Raw genomic sequence first — 18,833 nt, 5'->3', positions numbered from 1 at the left:
AAATTTCAAAAATATTATTTTTAAACAAAAACCCAATTTTGTAAAATACGAAGAAAATGTTGATATTATCAACAAGATCATGAAATTAATTTCAATTTATTACAACATACATTATTGATTCATTTCAACTAATCAATCATGATACAAGACAACAAGAATTACAGTTAAACATTGATAAATGAATATCCTTGGTATTGAAATATTTTATTCATTAATCGAGTTTATTTATTTATTGAGATAAAAAATACATTATATTTATTATATTGGGATAAAAAAATATTAATTTAACGTAATTATTATTCATATATCAAATATCATTTGTCGAGTTCTATTGTATAAATTAACTTATTGAAAAAGAGTAAATTAATTGACTCAAGCTGCATATTGCATAACTTTGGATTCAAAACACGGCATGACACGTAGGATAAACAAAAATATAGCGTGTGATACGGTTCCAACAAAATAGCCCAGCCCTAAGTGGCTTAACTTGGTCACTCTTAATTCTAATTGGTCCACGTCATCACCAATGACATATTTGCTCTCTCTCAGTACTCACTTTATAAACACATCCCATCCTCCTGACATTTAAACGCAAATCTCTCTCATTTTACTCATAATTCATAAACCTCTCTCTCTCTCTCAATAAATCTCTCTCTACTATATATACATACATTATAAGGAAGGTGACCTATACGTATAGAGAGAGAAAGTGGAAGCAGCCATGGCTGGCAGGCGAAGTGGATCTCAGATCGTTGTTGCTGCTATTCTCTTCTTAGGTATACATCTCTCTCTCTCTCTCTCCCACTCTCTCGCTATCGCTATCGCTCTAGAAATATGTATGTATTAGTCATTGACACTTTGAGATCTCGTTTATTATTGTTATATTTAAGCATTTAGGTGTGTATATAGATCGATGAAGTGTAATGCTATGCTTGCTGTAGATTTGTATGCATTTGATTGTTGAAATCAGCGTTGTTTAGTTGTAGATATAGTTAATCAGCTTGGATCGGATCTTATGCTTATGCAGTTATGCTTGTGATATATGTTGATCTGGAAATTTAGTTGTAGTTAGTAACGAGCTTCTGAATTTATTGACTAGATTGGATCAGTTTACTTGGATCGTATGCTAGTAATTACGATTGTTGCGATTAATATGCACTGATTCAGTGAGATTTAGCTAGTTAACATTTGGATTCTGAATCGAACTTTAATTGACTTGAACGGTTAAGAATATTGTACGTAATTGTTTTAGTTTGCGCTATTTATTTGAGTTGAACTTTTAAAAAATTGTAATTGTATTAGTTTGTGATATTCATTGTTCTATAATAAATGATTAGAGGTTACTTTAAGTGGTTGTGATGTTGTGCTAGCTTGCATTGTAGATCAGTTCATTATGTAAAATCGGAAAAACAGATTAAATTAATGACCAATTCTAGTTATAAAGGTGTTTGGAGTTAGTATGCATGTGTTGAGATGCATATCATACAGGAAAGATTTAGGATCAAGTAACAGAGTGCTTTTTTTCTTTTTGTAATTAGTGTTGGTGCTTTTGTTTTGAAAGCAAGAGTTTATTAATGGCATATAGCTGATTGTCTGTTGCATTTAATGTGTTACCCATTTTACTTGTACTTCATTCCTTCCGTGACTAGCTTTTTTATGGTAATATTTTTACTGCATGGCTTCACCTCTTGCTAAAGTTCTCAGATCATCACTAAGCATCTAATATCTTTCAGGTTGTCTATCGGCAATTTCCATTGCAAAAGAGGAGGCATCTAAGTTGGGTACAGTTATTGGAATAGATCTTGGAACTACATATTCTTGTGTTGGTGTTTATAAGAATGGCCATGTGGAAATTATAGCCAATGACCAAGGAAACCGTATCACCCCATCCTGGGTTGCTTTTACCGACGGTGAGAGATTGATTGGTGAGGCTGCAAAGAATCAGGCAGCAGTCAACCATGAAAGGACTGTATTTGATGTCAAAAGGCTTATCGGAAGAAAGTAATGCATCTCGTTCAATCTCGTGAATGTCATTATATATTACTTTGAGGTGATCAGAAATTCTAACAGTTGTATGACAGGTTTGAAGACAAAGAAGTCCAGAAGGACATGAAGCTGTTTCCCTACAAAATTGTGAATAAAGATGGCAAGCCATACATTCAAGTCAAAATGAAGGATGGAGAGACAAAGGTCTTCAGTCCTGAGGAAATAAGCGCCATGATCCTAGTTAAAATGAAGGAGACAGCTGAAGCTTTTCTTGGAAAGAAAATTAAGGATGCTGTTGTTACAGTTCCTGGTACAGTCCATTCTACCATTACCACTAACATGTAGATCTCTTTTAATACTTAATTGTATGATGTTAATATTTAATGGGATATTTTTATCCTATCTGCAGCTTACTTCAATGATGCCCAAAGGCAGGCTACCAAGGATGCTGGTGTCATTGCTGGGCTAAATGTTGCCAGAATCATCAATGAACCAACTGCCGCTGCCATTGCGTACGGATTGGACAAGAAAGGTGGTGAGAAGAACATCTTGGTATTTGATCTTGGAGGTGGAACTTTCGATGTCAGTGTCTTGACTATTGATAATGGTGTTTTTGAGGTCCTTTCCACAAACGGAGACACACATCTAGGAGGTAAGCTATTTTTTTTAATGCTAATTGATTGGAGTAGCTTTTAAACTGATTCTTTGTTCATATTTCTTGTGTCACCCTTTCTAGGGTATATCTGGCTAGTAGAATAAATAATTTCTACTCTTTTATTTATGTTACATATTTATTGGAGTAGCTTTTAAACTGATTCTTTGTTCATATTTCTTTTGTCACCCTTTCTAGGGTATATCTGGCTAGTAGAATAAATAATTTCTACTCTTTTATTTATGTTACATATTTATTCTTCTTAAAAATGAGCCCCAAGAAAAAATGGATTCGGACGTTCTTTCCTTGTAGAAACAAGGAAAATTATGCAAATGAATTAGTTAGTAAATGCAAAATATTGAAAATGTAAATATTTGATGATAACATTTATTTTCCTGCAGGTGAGGATTTTGATCAAAGAATTATGGAGTACTTCATCAAGTTGATTAAGAAAAAGCACGGGAAGGACATCAGCAAGGACAACAGAGCCCTTGGAAAGCTAAGGAGAGAATGTGAGCGTGCCAAGAGAGCATTGAGTAGCCAGCACCAAGTTCGTGTAGAAATTGAATCTCTCTTTGATGGAACTGATTTCTCAGAGCCATTGACCAGGGCTAGATTTGAGGAGTTGAACCAAGATTTGTTTAGGAAGACAATGGGACCTGTCAAGAAGGCTATGGATGATGCAGGGTTGCAGAAAAGCCAGATTGATGAGATAGTTCTTGTTGGGGGAAGCACTAGGATTCCAAAGGTTCAGCAACTCCTTAAGGATTACTTTGATGGTAAAGAACCCAACAAGGGTGTGAACCCCGATGAGGCAGTTGCCTTTGGTGCTGCTGTGCAAGGAGGAATTCTTAGTGGAGAGGGTGGTGACGAGACTAAAGGTAATTATATATTATCTTTTTTCTGGACCTTGAGTGCTGCATCTTGTCATGATTGTAGTTGGAGTCTTGGAGATATGATGAAAATATTTTCGGAAACTAATGACTAATATCTAATGATTTTTATACTTTAATGCAGATATCCTTCTTTTGGATGTGGCACCTCTTACCCTAGGAATTGAAACCGTAGGTGGGGTGATGACCAAATTGATTCCTAGAAACACTGTTATTCCTACCAAGAAATCCCAGGTTTTCACAACATACCAAGATCAGCAGACTACTGTATCTATTCAGGTACTATTTTATTTGGCACTTTACATAGAGTATTTCATTGGACAAAATTATCAAAGATTGGTATTCCTTATATAAATCCTTTCACATTAAATATATTGATCATCAGTGTACTGAGTGCACTTATTGGCATCTCAAAACTTTAGCTGATTCCTGCATCTTTCGTAACAGGTTTTTGAAGGTGAAAGGACTCTTACAAAGGATTGTAGGCTTCTTGGGAAATTTGATCTCTCAGGAATACCACCTGCCCCAAGGTTTGTACATTTGACTTTAAGAGTTAGTTTCTATAAAAATTTTAAAGCTTAATGACAGATATCTAAATAAGTTTTGATCCTTTGTTCAAACAGGGGAACACCACAAATCGAAGTCACATTTGAGGTTGATGCCAATGGTATCTTGAATGTCAAGGCAGAAGACAAAGGAACTGGCAAAGCAGAGAAGATTACCATCACCAACGACAATGGCCGGTTGAGCCAAGAAGAAATTGAGCGAATGGTTCAGGAGGCAGAAGAGTTTGCCGAGGAAGACAAAAAGGTCAAAGAAAGAATTGATGCTCGCAACAGCCTGGAGACCTACACCTATAACATGAAGAACCAGATCAATGACAAAGACAAGCTTGCTGACAAGCTCGAAGCAGATGAAAAGGAGAAGATTGAGAGTGCCGTGAAGGAGGCTCTCGAGTGGCTAGATGACAACCAGTCTGCTGAGAAAGAAGATTATGATGAGAAGCTTAAAGAAGTAGAAGCTGTTTGTAACCCAATCATCACAGCAGTATACCAAAGATCTGGTGGAGCTCCGGGGGCCGAAGGTGCAGCAGAAGCAGACGATGATGACCATGATGAGCTATAGGTTTATATTAGAATCTATCAGCCACCGAAGATGATCAGGAGCAAAAAGTGAGGATGACACGTTTGACAGGACTTTGTTAGGCAGAAAATTAGTATAGTTTCGGTTGCACGGGGCCTGAGAACATCCCTTCTTGACGTATGATTGTTAAGTTGCAGATACTTTAAAGAACAAATTTATTTCTTGTTCAATTGTTGAAAGAAAATTTTGTATGTTTTAAAAGCATCATATTGTTATATTATTTGGTAAACGTGAATTGCACCTCCTTATCTACTCCGTCTCCAATTTTAAGTTTTTTTGGCTAGTTTCGAGCAATAAAATTTTAATGAGTTCATATATAGACGATATTCAGTTGTTCACTATCAGGTTCCAAGATATATGTTATATTTTTTGACACGCATTTTAAGGCTATAAAGTATAGTTCAGGATTTTTTTTTAATTTTCTTTTTATAAAAATTTGAATAATATATTTTTATTTAGGAAAAAAAATTAAAAATTTATGCAATTATATTTAATAAGAATATTAAAATACGTGTCTTCCCAAATATAAAGGATGGAGGGGTATATAATCGGTCCGCTTGCTTCAACTGCTGGAATATTTTCCATGGCTTCGGAACTTTACTCTAAGGTAACTATTTCGTGAACTGAAATGATTTCTTAATGTCTAAATCCACGATGATGCATTTATGTAGTGTATTAAAAATTTCCGATTTTTAAAAAAATTCCCCCTTAAAAAATATTTGGCAGATCTATTTTTTGAAATTCGATTAATATTTATAAGTTATTTTTAAATTATATATTTCATAATAAATAATGTACCTAAACCGATTAGTACCGATTACCAATCTTTACAACCATGCATTTATGTATTAAATCATGAAACTTTTGTCTATAGTGTTAGCGGGAGAAGATCATCTGCGGATAAAGAGGTTTCCTTCACATATCTTTCGAGTAGCTTTGGCAAGAATGCCTTCTTTAGCTTGGAGTTGGTAAGTGGTAACGCTTTGTTCAGCTGATATGCCTATATCACAGTGATATTCTTAGACAAGCTTCTCCCGAAGGGATATGGTTTTGGATCTGGAATATCTTTGTTCATAGCTACCAATATCTGGTTGGTCTTTCATCTACATTGAAAATTAACGTTGCACTCCGTTCTCACATCTAAATGCAATCTAACTGTAGACAGTCGAGTGAAATCCTAAACTAAAAATCATTTTGGTCTGACTGGCAGTGAAATATATTTCCAAGGCTTCTGTGTGGTTTTGCCCGTGAGATCAAAGAATGCTTGTGGACAACAGGAATCCTACCTGGTTAAGCTATCATTCCTCAGTCCGCCCTCGCGTACAACCTTTAATTCATATCTCAGGTAACAAGTCTTTAATCTACTTTTAAAGCAGTGATCTGTAGTAACAATGATATTTGAACTGTACTAAAACTTCTTTCATTTTCAACAGTTTCTATTTGAATAATACTTGAATTGAAGGTGGAGTTGGACTATTAACAGTTGACTGCAGTGAAAAAATATCTTGCTAAAATATTAAGTATCCGTCACAAGTCATAGTTTAGAATGGGGTTTTGAGCCAATGTCCAATACGTGAGTTATATACATAAACAGGATACAGTTGTAAAACAGGAAGATAAAACATAAAATTCTTTCCCAGTGAGATGAGATGGTACCTGCGACGAAAATTTAGGTAATGTACTTTAATCATACTTTACAAAAGAACGCCATTGTAGTACATAAGCTAAAGCAAATGGTACCAGATCTGTACGTAGTAAAAAGGTTTGAAAGGAAACATACCTGGACCAGAGGTACGTGTAATTACACATGGATCAGAATTTGGAAGAAATTAAAGTTATAGCTTTATTTCTCTTCTTTTATGGTTAGTACTTATTATCATCTGCTGATGCCTTTTACAGGCAAACTAAACACCAGCTCTTGGATCCCCTGAGCCAGCTGCAATAACTCCCATACCTCCTACAGATGTAACATCCTGTTGATCCTTTTCCGTTGCTGTCATAAGAGTAACCTTATCGCCATCAATTTCCTTTACCATTTCATCAATCTTGCGGAACTGATACGGCCATCTCGCGTTATACAAAAACTGGCGCAGATCAAATCTGTTGTCTTCTGGTGAGTAACTCTGGATGACGGGAATGATTATAAGAATTTTTTCAAAATGATTTTAAGATGAAATTTCATAGCTAATAAAAGTCAAAGCCTGTATGAAATTCATCTTTGAAGGAAAGTACCTCAGCATGATAAGAGGGCGTCATGACAGTCATTTTGTGTCTGTTAATTGAATAATACTTAAAGAAGTACTTCACTTTATCAGCCACCTGTGATGGCGTTAACTTTCCTCCCCATTTGTAACATAGATTCTGCAATAAATTTACCAAGAAAGGACAAGAGAACAATAATTAGATATACGGCCATTCCCACCTAGGATAAAAGCAACCTTGGATAATTTCAGCAAGTTAAAGCATGAACAATATAGATATATTGCCGAATGCCGCTAATCGCTTAGTTCTCTTCTATGCTTAGTTGAAAAGGCTAGGGAAAAGAGTTGGAACACATGATATCTGGTATTATTATACACATATCCTCTAAAAGATGGTATATGACAGCATTACATAAATACAAGTTTTCCCTTCTATATAGCCTTCCGCACTGGTCACCATTCAGTAGATGATCTTTACGGTTATAATAAACTTTTCAATTGCAACTTAAAAAATGAACACTTCTGCCTGTATCTATTGACCTCACAACAAACATATCAGAACCACTTTTTAGCTACTTGTCACTTAATATCTACCTGGTAAATAACGCAGTTCTCCAACATTAATGGCTTTAACAGATTCTTATTATTTCCGATTAGTTGTTATTTGTAGACCAAGCAACACATACACACACAGTAGGACTGCTTCAAGAACATACCTGGAACATAGATACAGGACCGCAGCGGAATATCTTTCGCAATCTTCCATACACCGACAGTTCTTCATATGTCATACCCATATCTACTTCATCAAGCTGTTAGACCAGGATACAATGGTCATTTGGAAATGAACCTCGAGTGCAGAATGGTAAAGAAAATTTAATGTGAAATACGAAAACTTTTTCGAGATACTGTTGCTTTATTGAAATTAGCATTAATATAACTACATTCTTGTTAGACAAACATGTAATGTAGATAAGAAATTCTTTAGGAGCTAAATCACATACCTGGCTGTAATTGGACCGAATAGGCTCCAGCTCAGCAGTGGGTGGAGCTGCTTCAACATCTGCCAAGGATGGATAACCAAGATTGACGGCAGCCCACCGCAGGAATGTTCGGAGGTCCTGCTTGCTGATACTTCCTATTGGATTGATATCAGCTGAACTGCAATCATACTAAACGGGAGAGCTTAATCAGTACTACATCATGTTGATCACATACAGAATATTAATAATCTAGCATTTTATATTCAGTGAACCGCTGGCGAAATTAAAAAATAAAATAAAATACCAGAGCACTAAACAAATGAACCCTGGGGTGTATTGAATATATTAACTTGAATTCTACAACAAGAGAGGACATGAATGAGTTGTGACCCTGTGTTGATATAAGATGGTATTTTTTAGAAATATATTATGATATGGTATTATTGGCCAAGCAGAAGTATCTATCTGCAGCAAGCCTCTAGAGTCTAGTATATGCTTACAATTTAATATACACTTGAATAAATTACTCTCGCTTTCGTTCTCTCTCTTTCTTGGTCCCCTATTTTCAATATATAAAGTACATCAACTTGATTTATCTAATGGATTGAGGAAAATCCTAAGTTATATTTTGAGAATAAACACCTAAAACACATATTCACTTGGACAAAAGGGAATGGCAAGTGAAATGGTTGTTTAATAACTTGCATTGAATACTTAATTTGTGAGGTCAGTCTGATCTGTATGACTGTGTATTAGCCAAAGATTCATATACCTGTCGATCATATATACAGCAGATCCTTTATAAATGACATCTAAAATCATTAAAATTATAAACAGGTAAAAAATTTAGGTGCTTATGCTTGTAAAATGATACATTTAACAAACTAGCTTTCCATATCTTTTGTTAGTGCATGTATATGTTCACCTTTTGGACAAAACCTATGCTTACACTGCTTGACAGAGAGATTAATCAGTCCTCTACTTAGCAATGAACATTCCTTGCGACGGTGTTAATGGGGAACCAAAACAATATACTCATGGCATATTAAGGATAATCTATTTTTTATGATTGAAAGGTTAATATAATAATATACCTTTGTGAGATAACCACGCAATCCTTCATCTACATTGGAGCTACCTAAAACCAAATAAAATCCTGGTTTACTATGAACCCATGGCATGAGTGATGCTAGCATAAATGCCAACACCATTCTGATTCGAGCCTGAATATTCTGCAAACCCAAGTTTTCAATGTTTGATCCTCCATCTAGCTGTCATAATTAGACGTTGGAACTTGATCAGTTAAAAAATCCTTTATGATTTATAATTTTAGACATTCCTTGAAATACTCCATCTAGATGACAGGAATGACAGTTAATAATTCCTTTAATATGAAATTGTTCACTAATCAGCAATGAAAGATCATTGTATACTTGGCTGGAAAAGCAAAACAAGCAGCATAAAGTGAAGGTTGTATGTAATCTTAGTTAGCATGTGCAAATAAACTTCGTAAAAGGTAAACTACAATCTACACATAATTTGACTTAATATCCCTTTTACCTTGTAACGTGGTCGTTTTCCGGTTAGAGTCTGAAACAACGTGAGCAAGGCAGAAATAACTCCATCTATAGAAACATCAAGATGCCATGATCCAATTTCATCTGCTAAGACTTTTGCCCGTGTCTTTGTTGTTTCCGAGCTGTAAAGGGAAAATCCTCTTACTAGTCATTGACAAAAGGATATTTAAGAGAACATGAATAATACACAAGATGGGTTAAAACACAACCAATTCAAGCCATTTTTTGTGCATTTTACATCGTCATTCCTAAATGATTTCTTTACGAGCATTAAAATTTTAGAATAAAAGAAGTTGGCAGCTAAGTGTTGATAAAATTAATATTAATAATTTGAGGGTGATTACTGATATCTGATTTAGTTGAAGACATATTTTAATTTCTGCAACTGACCATTGCCCAAAAATTGAAAGATCTAAGATCGGTTCATTCGACTTGAAAAGAAGATGTGTGATTAAGGGTGATTACTGATTTAGTTGTCTATGCAAACAATTCAGAAAGAATAAGAAAATCTGTCAGAAAGAAGTTACACATGCACACCTATTTTCAGTTCCCATGTACACAGTGTAGAATATGCGCTTAGCAAACTCTTTGCTGTCTGTTGGAAATTGTCCATCAGTGTAATTACCGATTCTTATGGCATCTGCTTTGACCTGACTATCCCCGTTCTCAATTTCTGCATTTTAATGAAACAACATCAAAAAAATAAAAATCAAAAGATGTTGTGAAGCAGTTATTAGTCATTTAGGGCAAGTGGAATGTAAATACGTCTTTAACAGTAAAAGTTATGTAATTAAACAAGATAATCTTCCTTTTCTTGTTATATTCTCTTAGACTCATTAAAAAGTATAGTCCGCCAGCCACTTCAAGCAAATAGTCAAACTTAGATGCCCGATTATATATATACCTTCAGGTATCCACTCTAATCCAACTAATGTGACCAATATCAAAGATGGAGCTACTTATAGTCCTAAATGGAATAACAGTCAATTCATTCCAACTGTAAACTTGATTGCTCAAACTACTTTATTCCAAATACCATTTTCCGCAAGAAAAACCAGTTTCTGTGGATATATATTATGCATTCAAAATTTTAAAAAAAAAATAAAATTTGTCGTTGGTAGCAAAACTATTGGTACTTCTAGGGGCATTCATCATAAGTAACTAAATGTCAACTAGAACATAACATGTGCTGATACTTTTCCTAGTGATCTGCTACAAGAAAAACTATATACAATAAGACTAACCTTTAACTACAAGCTGGCACATGCAACCAACAATTGCAGCCACGGAGGAACTATCAGCCCCGCCCGAAAGAGGAAGTAAAAAACCAGAAGCTCCGCTTCTTCTTAGATAATCCCATAGCCAGCAACCAGGTCCAAAAGCTATTTCTTCCTCGGGAGAATGATACTTAATCTAAAATATGTATAAGAAGATATAAGCGAATAGCTATCCCAGTAGAACCAATGTTCGACATTGTCCTGCCCTTTAAGCATCTCAAGAAACATATTTAAATGGAGACAAACGGGGATTAAGGGTAGAAGAAGATGCAGTTCAAGCTAGACGATCTCAGACCCTGAACAGGGAGCTTCATAAACTGACCTTACGAGGACTGGAAAGAGACATTGGCAGTTTAAAAGACTGGCAAAGCTTATAGGGCACTGGAACAGAAGAAACTTCAGGTTTGCTACTTGCTTGCTCTTGAAAACTACTTATGGATCCTCTAAGACTTGCAACCTGTGGCGTTATATTGGACAAAAGCATTAGAATCAAAAAGATAAATCTGAAAACCTAGCATGATTTATGAGTAAATGCACACCAGGAATGATGCAGCAAGAGGAATATAAATTACTTAGCAAGAAGTACAAGCTACAACAACTTTTGCAAGAAAAAAATATGAAGAAAAGTAATGTGTGCAAAATAATTTAGGATATTCGAAAATACCGCGTCTAAGTCTATCTGAGCTACCTCCACCTCAACATCTTTCAAAGAAAACTGTGAACCTTGAGCAACGACATCCCCGTTCACAACAATACAAGCACATCCATCTGCAGCATATTATTTATTTACAAACACTTATTTATTAATAAAATCTTAACAAATATAATATTAATAGAACATCTGATGTTTTAGATAAAAGAAGATTTTGAGTTCTTTAGTAGCGGAATAAAAAGATTCTTCTTGGATAGGGGCAGGAAGAATAAGCAAATTATTATCACAAACAAATAATTTTAAGAAACCTGGGCGCTATAAAAGAATACTATACCATAGTAAAGACGACCACCATCACATCCTTGGTGGTTGCTGTACATGTAAACTCCTCCTCTAGTATGTGTAGCACCTATAAACGCACGTAAGCGAAGATCAAGCTTCCTTAGTTGATGGTGACTCCCACTGGCATTCAGAAATACTTCAACACCATTCAGTGCAAGTTCAGTGTGAGGAGGCATAGGGCTAAACAGTTCTTCACAAACTTCTGCTGCAACAGCTCTAATATGAAACAAACAATTTTAAACTTAGAAAGAGCTAAGTATACTAAAATTTACACAAATGCGAAATAAGGTTGGACATGACAAATAATTAGAAGAGTTAGCATACGTGTCTATAAATTGCATATATCCGTAACCAAAAGGAACACTGTCCTGTGATATAGCCTCGGAAATTTCAGCTGGGAGATTAAATTTCACAAGCTGCTCTTTATGCTTCCATGTTGTAAACCACCGCAGTTCCCTGTAGTTCCCATCATTTGCTAGCCACATTTTGGGACGTATCATGATAATTTTCCGGTTTAGACATAAAACTTGACAATTATACCGCTCGGACCCTTTGATAATTGGCATTCCGAAACTACATAAGATGCCATCAGTCCACTCACCAACCAAAAGCTCTTTCAAACACTCCCACCTGCAATTAAACACGAGAGCATCCAAGTATGACATGTCCAATACAATCAAGAACTGATACTGTACATGCACATAGTCGACTGAAACTTACGCATGAGTAATGGTGTCGAGTTCCAGGAAATGGTCTTCACAGCCATAGCCAGTGATTTCAAGCTCAGGCCCAAGCCTGATAATGGCGCCAGCTTTTTTAGCAGTAGTTATTGATTCCTTGATATTTTTCAAATTGCAATCAAAATCCATCGCCCATTGATTCAAATTGCAAGCTGCAACACTTATCAACCTCATATTGTCTTTGGAATCACTCTCTCCAGTTAATAGTTAAATGTACAAATGCTACTCAAGGGAGGTCTGCACACCAAATATAGTATACTTATTTCTTTTTTAAAAAAATCACCAAACACTGAAACACATATAAATACTTTCAAATTTATTTAAAACAGTCTAAAATTAGTTATAATCCATAAAGAGATGTACTTAATAAGGTCTCTATCAGAGTAACAGTACTTACAACTAGGCAACAAGCAGAAGAGCAATAAACATATTGCATATGGTGTTCGAGATATTTAACCAGTATAGCATGAACTGCACAATATGTATGATTAAAATCAAGAAACAGACTCATATGCTGTCTTAGTAGTTCTTAAACTTGTGCATTGCTCAATCCTCAATGTAATAAGTAAATACTAATAGCAATAAATTATGTATTACAAACTGACCATCACTTATGAAAAAGCCCAAGACTCCGTTAAATTCAATTAGATATAATTTACGAACGAAAGAGGCCTCACTTGGCACTACCCGTTATTCTGAGGCCTACACCCTGAACTCATCTAAAGATTCCGCCTTTTACACTAAAAACACAACCGGACGATTCCAACAGAGTAAAAATCATGACTTTCGAGGTCAATTCATCCCCTTACGTAAAACCCATCAAGGGTTAACACTCAATCCCAATTCAACTTCACAAACAAAAAAACAGACCATGGTAATCTCAAAAAATTCATAAAAGTGTAACAAGCTAATTTGAACCAAGAATCAATTTTAATTAAAGACCCAACAACAATAATAGTACAATTCACCATGCAAAAGCAACAAAATCAATATATACAATAAATAACACATATAAAAATGCAAAATTAAAAAATTAAAAAAAAATCAAGAATCAAGAATAAATGTATGTAAAAGAAACAGGGGTAGCAGAGTACCTGTGTGTGGATGGAGGGGCAGAAGTGAAAAGAGCCTATTCAAGTTCTTGACAAACTATACATACAGATGTTGTATGTATATATGGGAAGTGATGTAAACAATTTTTAGAGATTGATTTATGACAACAGACGCTAGCTATTTTCAAATCTACGTGGCAATTTGAGTACGACGTCAGTGTCTTCTTATGGTGGTCTGAATTCACCGATTTAAATTTAAAATTTTAGTTAATTATTTTATAATTTTAAATTTATGAATACCATTTTAAAGTTTTCTGTGATAAGTTTTATTTTTTCAATTATATAACATAGATACTTATATTTTAATCCAATCTTGATAATTTGATCGGTGAAAAATCAAATATGACCACCGTCAGAAAATATATTTATTATAAATTGTAAATTAAAATACTAAATATGTTCATTCAGGTACTTGAAATGATCATGAGATAATTTTGAATCTAGAAAAATAAGTAAAGATAATTTATCAAATTGGTTATCATAAATTCGTTTGAATTTACATTGCAACTTAAAAATTTAAAACAGTTAACACGATAGTAGTGGTCTTGCGAGGATAAATTGTTACTTAATAGTTAATAAGGAAGTTTGTAAAGGGAAAAAATCAAAATATCAAATATTTACAATATGACAATACTTATTATTAAAAATATCCGTACAAATATCTACAAAATACACACATAAGAAAAATATGTATTCGATTATTTAAATTTTAAAAAAGAACACATTTGTCTAAAATGTGTATTTCTTTTTAGCATGTTAGCCATGCACATAAAGTTAAAAAATTAAAGTCTATATACATGCATAGCATGTGCATTTTTTTGCCAAAATTTCTAAAGATGACATTTATTCCGAAATTCGTATTTCGTGGATAATTTATATTTTGAACAGTTGAAATTCAAAAATAGTATATTTTTATCAAGGTCCAAGACTTATCGGGCATCATTATTGGGCCTGACCAGAAATCCTCCAAAAATGTTCTTAAAAGTTGATAAGCGAAAGTTATGGGATGGGTACTTTCTCATTTCGTTTTGCAGATCATACTTCCAATTACTTCACTGACTTTAGTTTAGTATCTTTGTATTGTTTTAGATAATTTTATTGTTTGACTAATTATTTAATTAGATTTATTTTAAAATATATTTAATTAGATAAATTACAATAAATTATATGTAAATTATATCTATTTATATTTTTATATTAAAGACGAAATATTAAAAATTTGGTTGTTGATTGTTGATCGTTCTATTATTTTTAAAATAGAACACTTAATATTATATTTAAAACAAGACACCTAAAATTACTCACCTATCAATTCTATTATATTTAAAATAGGACACTTATATTATGACACTTAATATTATATTTAAAACAGAACACCTAAAATTAATCGCATATCAATTCTATTATATTTAAAATAGGACACTTATATTATATTCCTATCTATATTATTATATTAAAGACGAAACATTGAAAATTTGGTTGTCGGTCGTTGTTGACCGTTAGATTTATTCTTAAAAATTAGTATTATTATATATTTGACAAAAAAAATAGTATTATTTAAGAGATATAGGGTTCGAATCCTGCCGTCAAGATATTAATAATTACGGATTTTTTTTTCAGTTTATGTAATATTCAAAACTATTTTAATAAAATGAAAATAGATTCCTTCAGCTCTCGAGAAATGCGATCAAAAGTAATCTTGAATGCAACTGAAAACAATTCCGTTATCTCTCTTGAAAACGAATAAAAGTCGTGCTTCAGTTTTCTTATTTTAAAATTTGGTTTTTCTAATTTTATATTAATATAGTAAAAAATTTATATTAAATTTTTATTTTTTTTTATAAATGACTTATATGTAAAATTATCAAAATAACTAAATAACTTATAAATTTTGAGGCTCATATCACTTATATGAAAATTTTCAACTTTAAGTTATAAATTATTTTTTTAAGAATTTCCAAACGAGCCCTTAATGCAAAGTAGAAGAATACTTATCTTTTTTTGACTAATATGGCTTATAGTCTTACAAATAAGTATCTATTTTCAATAATTCTCGGGTGAGTCAGAGTCGAACCCAGGACCTGAGACGATAGAGGATAAGCTCCTTATTACCACTAGACCTTATTTGACAAGCAGACAATAAATGTAACATAACTTCTTTCCTGTATCATGGTTGTAAAAATCGGTAGTCGGTACTAATTAGTTTAGGTACTGATTATCGATTAATCGGAAAATTGTGAATTAATCGGTGGGATTAATCAGAACAAAGATCATATATATTTAAATATTTAAATAATATTTAATATATCTAACTTATGTATTATAAAATATATAATTCAAAAATAATTTATAAATATTAATCGAATTTTGAAAAATAAATCGGCCAAATATTTTTTAAGGATTAATCGGAAATTTTTTAAAAAATCGGGAATTTTTAGAACATTACCAATGATTAGCTAATTGAGTAATTATATAATCTAGTGCTACATGACTAATCAACTTAAACCATCTGGATTAAGGTGGAAAGTTAATTAATCTCATTTAACCAATGAGAAATATATCTTAAGACCCTATATTCCTAATCTTTAGGAAAGGGGACCTGGAAGATTATGGGCTCCCACAGTATATAGACGAGTAATCATTAAAGAGTAATGGCATGCTAATCAATGCTTCATTTTAATACACATAATAGTCTCTTGTTGTGTGCTCAGGCCACTTTAAATATTTTAATTTTGTAAGTTTGGATTAAGAAATGATAAAAAAAGATAGCTAGTGGAAAAAGGTTGGCTAGTGTGATTGGATTCTTATATATACAAATTTTGTACTAGCAGTCTTTTATTTAGTTAAACTGAGTTGGCTATTAAAACAATTGAGTTGTGATTGGAGAGAGGAGGATTAAATAAACATAATGTATTTTTATTGACTCAGTAGTATAGAAATCTAAAAGTTGACCAACTCAGTTTGTGTGTAGGGTTGTGCATTCGGTTAAAATTGAACTGAACCGAATTTTTTTTCCGATTAACCGAAACTGAAATAAGGGAAAAAATGCTATCGAAAACCCAACCGAAATGTATTCGGTTTTAACCGAATCGAAATTATCATTTCAGTTATTACCGGAAACCGAAAATAGAAATCGAAATTTAAGAAAATATGTTGGAATTGTAAAAAAACTCAGACCATGTAAAGGGCGTTCATTCTGAAACCAAGAAAAATGAGACCGAGAGTGAGAGAGAGAGATTGAGACCACAAACACCAGAAAGCCCTAATCGTTGAGTGAGAACTTATTTCAAGAATAAATTGAATTTGAATTTGATATAACCCGGGGCCTTCTCATTGGACAATGAGCGGTAATTGCCTAATTGCAAAATTTTGCCAAATCTCTTTCACACCGTCTTTTTATGTTTGGATTATTGACTTGTTGTACCGAATTTTTTTCCGGTTAACCGAAACCGAAATAAGGGAAATAATGATATCGAAAACCCAACCGAAATGTATTCGGTTTTAACCGAACCGAAATAACCATTTCAGTTATTACCGGAAACCGAAAATAGAAACCGAAATTTAAGAAAATATGCTGGAATTGCAAAAAAAGTCAGACCATATAAAGGGCGTTCATTCTGAAACCAAGAAAGATGAGACTGAGAGTGAGATAGAGATTTAGACCCCAAACACCAGAAAGCCCTAATCGTTGAGTGGGAACTTATTTCAAGAATAAATTAAATTTGAATTTGATGTAACCCGGGGCCTTCTCCTTGGACAACGAGCGGTAATTGCCTAATTGCAAAGTTTTGCCAAATCTCTTTCACACCGTCTTTTTATGTTTGGATTATTGACTTGTTGTACCGAATTTTTTTCCGGTTAACCGAAACCGAAATAAGGGAAAAAATGCTATCGAAAACCCAACCGAAATGTATTCGGTTTTAACCGAACCGAAATAACCATTTCAATTATTACCGGAAACCGAAATTTAAGAAAATATGCTGGAATTGCAAAAAAACTCAGACCATGTAAAGGGCATTCATTCTGAAACCAAGAAAGATGAGACTGAGAGTGAGAGAGAGATTGAGACCACAAACGCCAGAAAGCCCTAATCGTTGAGTGGGAACTTATTTCAAGAATAAATTGAATTTGAATTTGATATAACCTGGCGTCTTCTCCTTGGACAACGAGCGGTAATTGCCTAATTGCAAAATTTTGCCAAATCTCTTTCACACCGTCTTTTTATGTTTGGATTATTGACTTCCTGTATTTCGTGACCGAGAGAGCCTTAAGTAGATTTTTTTAAGCAAGTATTTATTTTACTTATTTAAAACTAAATTGACTTTACTGGATTTGCAATAAAAAAAATATTTTATTCATATTAAAATAAATTTATTACACTGTAGCGAATTCAATTTTAAATTTAAATATTAATGGAATCTAGAAATCAATTTCTCTTTTAGCCAATCAGATTCGAGCCTTTTGCGTACAAATAAATAGTTGTCTAACTTGAACTTCAAATTTAAGTCAACTTGAGCCCATTTTATCAATATTCAATATATAAGTATATTTAAATGTATATTAAAATTATTTTAAATGCATATTTAACGTGTAGTAATTAATACAAAAAATAAAAATAGAATTAATAAGAAAGATCGTGCTTAAAAGTTAGTTTTTTTGACATAAAAATAATTTTTTGAATCAAATTAGATATTTGATCAAATGAAAACTCTAATATTAGTGTTTGGCGTTGATTAATGATTGACTTTATAATAATCAGCAGAAAAATGAATGAATATTAGTGTTATTTTTTGTACACTCGATCTTTCCCGCATTCTAAAGTACAATCGGGTGCAATAATAGCAGCATAGATTGAATAATAGAATATATCGATTTATATATGTAAAACTTGACTCCTAACAATTAATGTTATTTTATGCATATACAGGAAATCAGAGGCTACAAAAATTTTTGGTAAACAAAAGTGAAAAATAGAATGTTAAATTTTGGACCGGTTAATTAGCTAGCTTGTTATGTTGCTAAATTTGGAAGTAGCAGTCTTGTAGTGTAAATAACTTTGATGATGAAGATATATTTCACTTTATAATCTATTATATTATAATCTATTTTTACATCAGCCAACAAATTAGATAGTAAAATAAATGGGACATTTTTTATACACTTAAAATCTGGGAAAAAAGTTAGATACATTTGTTGACCTTTAACAAATACCAAATAAACATGCTTTGACATAGTTGGATAATTCTTTAAAATCCTTGGTCAATTTAAAAATTGA

General features: G+C 33.1%; 2 protein-coding genes across 4 annotated transcripts; one reads left to right on the top strand and one right to left on the bottom strand.

Moving 5' to 3' along the window:
• Positions 1–583: 583 nt before the first annotated feature.
• Positions 584–4,926, top strand: LOC141697238 (luminal-binding protein 4-like). The gene is made up of 8 exons (XM_074501518.1): positions 584–776; positions 1,734–2,001; positions 2,082–2,296; positions 2,396–2,638; positions 3,040–3,519; positions 3,656–3,810; positions 3,979–4,061; positions 4,155–4,926. The coding sequence occupies exons 1-8, from the start codon at positions 722–724 to the stop codon at positions 4,654–4,656; spliced, it is 2,001 nt and encodes a 666-aa protein (XP_074357619.1). The 5' UTR covers positions 584–721; the 3' UTR covers positions 4,657–4,926.
• Positions 4,927–6,153: 1,227 nt separating this feature from the next.
• LOC141697395 (glutamine-dependent NAD(+) synthetase) lies at positions 6,154–13,695 on the bottom strand. 3 transcript variants are annotated; one of them, XR_012564692.1, is made up of 15 exons: positions 13,541–13,695; positions 12,427–12,683; positions 12,031–12,336; positions 11,699–11,922; positions 11,377–11,480; positions 11,035–11,169; positions 10,680–10,848; positions 9,973–10,108; positions 9,419–9,557; positions 8,953–9,129; positions 7,880–8,047; positions 7,592–7,687; positions 6,907–7,035; positions 6,455–6,797; positions 6,154–6,330 (listed from the first exon to the last, which is right to left on the bottom strand). XR_012564692.1 is itself a non-coding variant. In XM_074501754.1 (14 exons), exons 2-14 carry the CDS (start codon positions 12,618–12,620, stop codon positions 6,579–6,581), a joined length of 2,196 nt encoding a protein of 731 aa, XP_074357855.1. In that variant the 5' UTR covers positions 12,621–12,683; positions 13,541–13,695; the 3' UTR covers positions 6,337–6,578. The 3 variants fall into 3 exon arrangements, 2 of the variants coding, with proteins under 2 accessions (XP_074357855.1, XP_074357856.1); XM_074501754.1 differs by lacking the exon at positions 6,154–6,330 and having other exon boundaries at positions 6,337–6,797; XM_074501755.1 differs by lacking the exons at positions 6,154–6,330; positions 13,541–13,695 and adding an exon at positions 12,844–12,909 and having other exon boundaries at positions 6,337–6,797.
• Positions 13,696–18,833: the final 5,138 nt, after the last annotated feature.

Source organism: Apium graveolens, chromosome 11 (genome assembly GCF_009905375.1).
Source record: "Apium graveolens cultivar Ventura chromosome 11, ASM990537v1, whole genome shotgun sequence".
In the NCBI taxonomy this organism is placed as follows: domain Eukaryota; kingdom Viridiplantae; phylum Streptophyta; class Magnoliopsida; order Apiales; family Apiaceae; genus Apium; species Apium graveolens.
This window is presented reverse-complemented; position numbering and strand designations above follow the sequence as displayed.

What these genes read in the sequence shown, in the direction of transcription:
- LOC141697395 (XM_074501754.1), bottom strand. Translation starts at nt 12,620, where the DNA reads ATGAGGTTGATAAGTGTTGCAGCTTGCAATTTGAATCAATGGGCGATG. An exon ending in TGGTGGTCGTCTTTACTATG is followed by an intron (nt 11,481 to 11,698) that starts GTATAGTATTCT and finishes AATATGCTGCAG; the next exon opens with ATGGATGTGCTTGTATTGTT. An exon ending in GTGCCAGCTTGTAGTTAAAG is followed by an intron (nt 10,109 to 10,679) that starts GTTAGTCTTATT and finishes ATTAAAATGCAG; the next exon opens with AAATTGAGAACGGGGATAGT.
- LOC141697238 (XM_074501518.1), top strand. Translation starts at nt 722, where the DNA reads ATGGCTGGCAGGCGAAGTGGATCTCAGATCGTTGTTGCTGCTATTCTC. An exon ending in AAAAGGCTTATCGGAAGAAA is followed by an intron (nt 2,002 to 2,081) that starts GTAATGCATCTC and finishes GTTGTATGACAG; the next exon opens with GTTTGAAGACAAAGAAGTCC. An exon ending in AGACTACTGTATCTATTCAG is followed by an intron (nt 3,811 to 3,978) that starts GTACTATTTTAT and finishes CTTTCGTAACAG; the next exon opens with GTTTTTGAAGGTGAAAGGAC.